Source organism: Ochotona curzoniae, unplaced genomic scaffold (assembly GCF_017591425.1).
Source record: "Ochotona curzoniae isolate NIBS_2020 unplaced genomic scaffold, NIBS_Ocur_1.0 contig_908, whole genome shotgun sequence".
In the NCBI taxonomy this organism is placed as follows: domain Eukaryota; kingdom Metazoa; phylum Chordata; class Mammalia; order Lagomorpha; family Ochotonidae; genus Ochotona; species Ochotona curzoniae.
Genome location: NW_024466607.1, coordinates 4,678,261 through 4,684,368, shown reverse-complemented (window position 1 = coordinate 4,684,368; position 6,108 = coordinate 4,678,261). Strand labels below are relative to the sequence as shown.

Here is a 6,108-nt window from a genome sequence, read left to right as displayed (position 1 = left end):
CTCCGGGGACGCCGCACATAGCGGCGGGCGCGCGGCCCCGAAGCCCCGGCCGCGCCTCGGGGAGCCGCCCGGACCCTCCTCCGCCGCGACCCCCGGCAGCAGGCCGCCCGTCCTCCGCCGTCCGCTCAGCCCCCGCTCCCGCCCGAGCTGCCGCCGCCCCGGCGTCCGCCACCCGGAACCAGCCCTGAGGGCCGCGGCCCGGCGCGCGCCGGAGGCGGGGCCTGCGCCGGAGGCGGGGCCTGCGCCGGACGCGCGGCGCGCTCTGCTGCTGTCGGCAGGGGCGGGGCTCCGCCGGGCGGACAGGCTTGGGGGCGGGACGCCGAGCCTGCCGAGCTCGCCCATTGGCTGGCGGGCTGGAGGGGCGGAGCCACGGAACGTGGGTTCTAGAAGCGCGAAGTGGAGGCGGGCCTGTCTGGGGACCGGTGTAGGGGCACCCCTCCTGGACGGCGGCTCGGCCTGGCGACTTCCTCTCAAGCCGCTCAGTCGGTTCTCCAACCCACTGCAACTCCATTTTCTGACCTCTTCGTTACCGCGAATACTGCAGTTACCGCCTCCGTGTGAAGCTTTAGATGGCTCTTTCCTGTCTCTTGTGTAAAGAACTGGATCCTGGGCCCGGCGCGGTGGCCTAGCAGTTACAGTCCTCACCTTGAAAGAGTCAGGATCCCATATGGGCACCAGTTCTAATCCCAGCAGCTCCACTTCCCATCCAGCTCCCTGCTTGTGACCTGGGAAGGCAGTAGAGGACAGCCCAAATCCTTGGGACCCTGCACCCACATGGGAGACCTGGAGGAAGTTCCTGGCTCCTGGCTTTGGATCTGCGCAGCTCTGGCCATTGCAGTCACTAGGGGAGTGAGTCATGGGATGGAAGATCTTCCTCTCTGTATATCTGACTTTGCAATAAAAAAAAAAAAAAAAAATGGCTCCTAGGGGAACCTCTGTGCTTAACTTTGCAAGGAATCACCAAACTGCCTTCCAAAGCGCATGCACCATTTTAGTGGAATACTCGCAATTTCTCCACCCAACTGACCATTTCTTGTCTTTTTATAATTTGTATTAAAATGTGTCTCACTGTGGCCTAGTGGCTAAACTCCTCACCTTGAAAGAGCCGGGATCCCCTATGGGTGCTGGTTCTAGCGGCCCCAGTTCCCTTGCAGCTCCCTGCTGGTGGCCTGGGAAAGCGGTGGACTGCCGAGATCCTTGGGGCCCTGCCCCCATGTGGGAGACTGAGAAGTTCCTGGCTCTGGCCTGGCCCATCCCCAACTAGTATGTCAATTGGGGAGTGAATCAACAGATGGAAAATTCTCTCCATCTCTCCTCTCTAACTCTTTCAAATAATGTAAATAAACTTAAAAAAAAAAAAGATCCAAGTAGAGAAAAATGTTTACCACATGCAATTTTTTTTTGCTAAAAAGATGACATCTGGCACTCCTTTGGGGTCCCCAGAAAGGCAGAGCAATGGAGGAACGCACGGGCAATGTCTGCCCTGATGAGTGCGCAAGTCTGTGACTCTCAGACTCCCGGCGGCCCACTGGCTCTCCCAGGACATCCTGAGCTGCAGTCCAGGAACCCAGGTGTTCAGAGAACCAGCATCCTGTTTGTCGCTGAAGCTCTGGAAAGGCAGGCATGGAGCTCGCCACAAGCCAGGTCCTGCTGGGGCACACTCTTAGGGAATCCCCACAACCACCGCAAAAGACCTAGAGTGTCTTAGAGTTCAGAGCCGTGTGGGGGACACCTCTGGAGCTGCCAGGGTTCCGGTCCCTGTCCATGGACAGTGTAAGGGCTGTTAATTGCTGTCAACAGAAAGAGCCCTGTCCCTTGCCCTGACCACACTAGGAAACATGTTTCCAGATTGGCCAGGACCTGGAACTGGTCCTGGCTTTTTGCCGCCCTACGACCACCCCTCAGGGAGGCAGAGGGCCCTCTCTGAACAAACTACCAGAACACACAAGTCACTACAAAGCTATCTGTTGACTTTACAAACATATCTTTATTTAAAAAATTATAGAATTATTTTTAAATAGGACATTTTTCCAGGTGAATTAAAGAATGCTTCATAAAGATTTACAATCTGACTTTTCAAAAATATCCTCTCTGTAGAAACATGAAATGTATGGCAGAAATATACAGGCCTTCTTCCTTGTTTTCTAGAACAGGACAAGTGCATGAGCAAAGTGCTTCTTGGAGCGCCCCCCCAACAAGCCGGGGGGAGCAGGAGCAGCTAGCTCCTCACTGAGAGGTCCCAGGAACGAAGTGATTGATTCAGTCAGCAGCAGGCTCACGTGAGGCTGGTGGAACTGGTTCTCCCAACTCCCCATCTGGCCATAAATAACACACTTAAAGCAGAAACTGCACCAAACGCACGGGCATCCGTGCAGTGTGCAGACGGAGCTGGGCTGTGCTCAGTAAATACCTGCAGGTTGCGAGGTTCCCCACAGGAAGCGAAGAGGCTCCGAGCCTGAGCCCGATGTCTGGCATCAGGACTACCTGAGCCCTTAGGAGGGCACTGGGACCTGCACGGGGCGCATCTGGACAGTCTTACAGAGTGCGCAAGTCTGCAGGTGCTTGTTGGCGACTATGACTCAGATGTCAGCTTCTGAGAACCCCGTGGGCTTTACAGGACTTCCCATCAGCAGTCCTGTGGAGAGAGCTCCTGGGTGATGGCAGCTGCTGGGCAGATGATCATACAGCACCCCCAGTTCCCACCTCACTCTCCCAGAGCCCACTCTGGCCATCAGGCCTTGTCACCAAAAGCTGAGGCCTCCTTGTCCCCAAGGTCACTCTCACAGGGGTGATGTCTGGTGTCCATGTCACTTGACCTGCCGCAGATTCTGCCCGCAGCCCCTTTTTGTGCTTTGCTGATCTTCCTTCAGTGGGGGTGGGGTCCGTGGCCTGGCCCCATCATCAGGGGCCAAAAAGTTCAACACTGTCCAGCTTCTCAGCCTTGTAGAGCAAGATGTTCTCCATCAGCTTCCTTTTGGCCTCGTTGATCTCGATTTTCCATGAAGTCTCTGTATCTGATGTTCCGGGGAAAGAGAACAACGGAAATAAGGATCGTAGCCATCTCCTTGCTGCTCAGCGCCCCCGTCACCCCAGGTCTCAGCGTCAGGCCCTGGGGATGGTGCATTGTCACAGCACTGCCTGAGCAGGGGGAACCTGGGACCGCCCCCATCTTCCAGCATGGAGGGGCCATTCCGCTCCTGTCCTACTTACAGCCCCTCTGGCTCCTCTTCTCCCCTTCCACAGGCGTGGACCCTCCCTGGGACGGTCCCTGAGCCATGTTTCCTAGTGGTGGGGCATGTGGCTGCCAAGGTTTTCCTGGGGTACCTGGCAAAGACGGGGTAGACCACTCGGCCTCCCAGGCTCTGGGAGACACTGGGTCCCAAGCATGACAGGGACTTGAAGGAAGGGGTGACAAGTTGTACTGGGGCAGGCCCATTGGGCTGGCTGCTGGAGAAGGAGCTGGTGAAGGAAGGGCAAGAGTGAGTCAGGGGGCACATGGGGAGGTTGTCTTGCTGTCCCAGCAGAGGACAGCAGCCAAATCAGGCCCTAGGAGGAAAGGGAGACTGGAAGAAACAGATGGCACTCAGGGCAGATGGCAGGGAGGCAGCAAGGAGGATCCCAGGGCTCTTGGGGCAGCCGGCAGGGACGGGGCTGGGTGAGAGCACCACGGCAGAGGGGCTCAAACGGTAGGACACAAGATGAGTGGGCCTGCACATGCTTACCATCTTCGGCAGGCTCCAGGGGCGCCTCGGCCCCCACAGAGGCTCCTCCTGGGCTCTCTGCAGGCAGGGCTGAGGCTGCAACCTGCAGGATGTCTACAGCCCCGGTGGAGCAAGAGACATCAAGGTTGGGATTATCCACGTCGTCTGTTTCCTCTGGGGTGTTAGAGGAGGGCTCTGTACCCTCAGAGCCAAGCTGCTTTTCCACAGCACCCACTGAGTCATGCATCTTGGGAAATAGAGGCAAGAGTGTATATCAAAAACCCTGAGCGGGGCCTGGCACGGTAAAGTCCTAGCCTTGCACACTCCGGGATCCCATATGGGCAACAGTTTTAATCCCAGCAGCTCCATTTCCCATCCAGCTCCCTGCTTGTGGCCTGGGAAAGCAGTCGAGGACGGCCCAAAGCCTTGGGACCCTGCACCCACATGGGAAACCCAGAAGAAGTTCCTGGCTCCTGGCTTCAGATCAGCTTAGCTCCAGCCATTTTGGCTGCTTGGGGAGTGAATCATCAGATGGAAGATCTTTCTCTCTGTCTCTCTATATATCGAACTTTCAAAAAAAAAAAAAAAAAAACCCACACAAGAGCACCCTGATGGGCCAGCAGCAGGTAAAGCCACTGCCCACCACACCAGCATCCCACATGGGTGCTGGCTCAAGTCCCAGCTGCTGGTTTTTGCTGATGCAAATTCCTGCTAATGCAGCAGAGGATAGGTGCTGCTGGCTTCAGTCTGGCCCAGCCCCAGCCACTTGGGCCACTTGGGGAGTGAACCAGCACATGCAAGATCTCGCTTTCTCACTCTCTAACTCTGCCTTTCAACTAAAAAAAAAACATCTTTCCATGGAAAGAGAGCAACTCGCCCCCGACCCCAGCCCTGAACACAGATGGCAGGGCATCACTTGAGATGGGCCAACCCAATGCTTCCTTCCCCTGACCACTACCTGTGACGATAGCCCAAGGTTGGGCACATGACCCAAGCAGGCCAACTGGAATCCTTTCTTTTCCCCTCCGATGGCAGAACCAGGTGCCCCACTATACACTCAACCCAATGCCCACTGGGGCCCTCCTCCCACGCCATGGTGCTGAGGTACTTTGGGCTCTAGGCCTCCTCATAGCTCCGGTCTCATGTAGCTACTGTGCTCCCACTCTGCTCTCTGCCAAGCACCACCTCCTGGGAAGGCCTTCAGCACCCCAACCTGGCACCCACAGCAGGTCTCTGCTTTCATCAACAGATAACTCTGCGATCATTAGATAACTACTGAACAAATGACCCCCCGCCCACGGCATCTGGGCACCTGGGGGCCCTGGTCGAGCCCAAGCTTGCAGCAGTGACCGGGACCTCCCGCTCCTGCTGACGATAGAAGACGGTGGTCAGGGGAGCCAGGAAGAGGGGAGAGATCCACAAAGTTCTGACAGAACTCACTCTGTGGCCTCGTCTCACTAGAGACCTCTACTTTCCCTTATGTAAAATGGCAGGCTTGGGCTGGAGCAGTGGCTGTCTGTTTTTGTTAAGATTTATATGACAGTTGAAGAGAGAGATCCTTCATCTGCTGGCTTACTGTCCAAATGGCTGTAATTACTGGAGCTAGGACAGTCTGAAGCCAGGACCACGTGGTTGCAGGGACCCAAGCACTTGGACCATCTTCCCAGGCATCCTAGTAGATCATCCAGGCATCCTGGATCAGAAGTAGAGCAGCTGGAATTCAAACCAGCACCCACATAGGATGCTAGCTCTGTACACAGCAGCTTTACCTGCTATGCCACAACACTGGCCCCTAGAGCAGTGCTTCACACCTCTTAACAGAAACACTAAAAGCCCAGTATAATGCTAAGAAGCAAGAGGGCATCAGGAATGTTGCATGGGGCCCTGCAGCTCCCGAGCCACTCACACCAACCCAGCAACTCCTGGCTACCACCCAGGAGCCCTTCCGTGCCAACTTCCCCTGAGGTACCCTGATGGCCTTGGAAGACCCTCCCCTGTGCTTAAACCTAACAAGGCCCCAAGCTCATGCTTTTCACCATGGAAACCACCTTTACTTATCAGGCTCAAAGGAAATGCTTTCTCCCCAAGGTGGGTGCTTGCAGAGGAGACCCTTTTTCTGGGTCCCACCCCACCACTGGAGGGTTGAGCACAGGCAGCCAGGTTTATCTACTGGACCAGGCCACAAGGCAGACCCCGGCCCCAAGCTAGAAGAGACTCTCCTGGTACAAAGAGATAGAGAAATCCCCTCCCCAGCAAGAGCAGGGCAGGGAGGAGAGAGGCATCCTCCATGGGAAAAGGCAGCAGGGACTGTGAGCACCCAGCTCTCGGGCCTCATGTTCTGCATAACCCATAAATCCCATCTCAGCTGGAGACAGCTTCCATAGGTGCCGTGGCAAGGACCTCCCCA

The 6,108-nt window shown here is 56.3% G+C and overlaps 1 protein-coding gene across 1 annotated transcript in view; it reads right to left on the bottom strand.

Annotated features, from left to right (window-relative positions):
- Nucleotides 1–2,158: 2,158 nt before the first annotated feature.
- IRAK2 (interleukin 1 receptor associated kinase 2) overlaps nucleotides 2,159–6,108 on the bottom strand; it is a 44,364-nt gene continuing 40,414 nt past the window's right edge. Inside the window, exons 12-13 of the mRNA XM_040995184.1 lie at nucleotides 3,723–3,948; nucleotides 2,159–3,014 (exon numbers count right to left, since the gene is read on the bottom strand). Of these exons, the coding sequence (XP_040851118.1) occupies nucleotides 2,902–3,014; nucleotides 3,723–3,948 (339 nt within the window). The 3' untranslated portion in view covers nucleotides 2,159–2,901. The remainder of the gene's footprint in view (nucleotides 3,015–3,722; nucleotides 3,949–6,108) is intronic.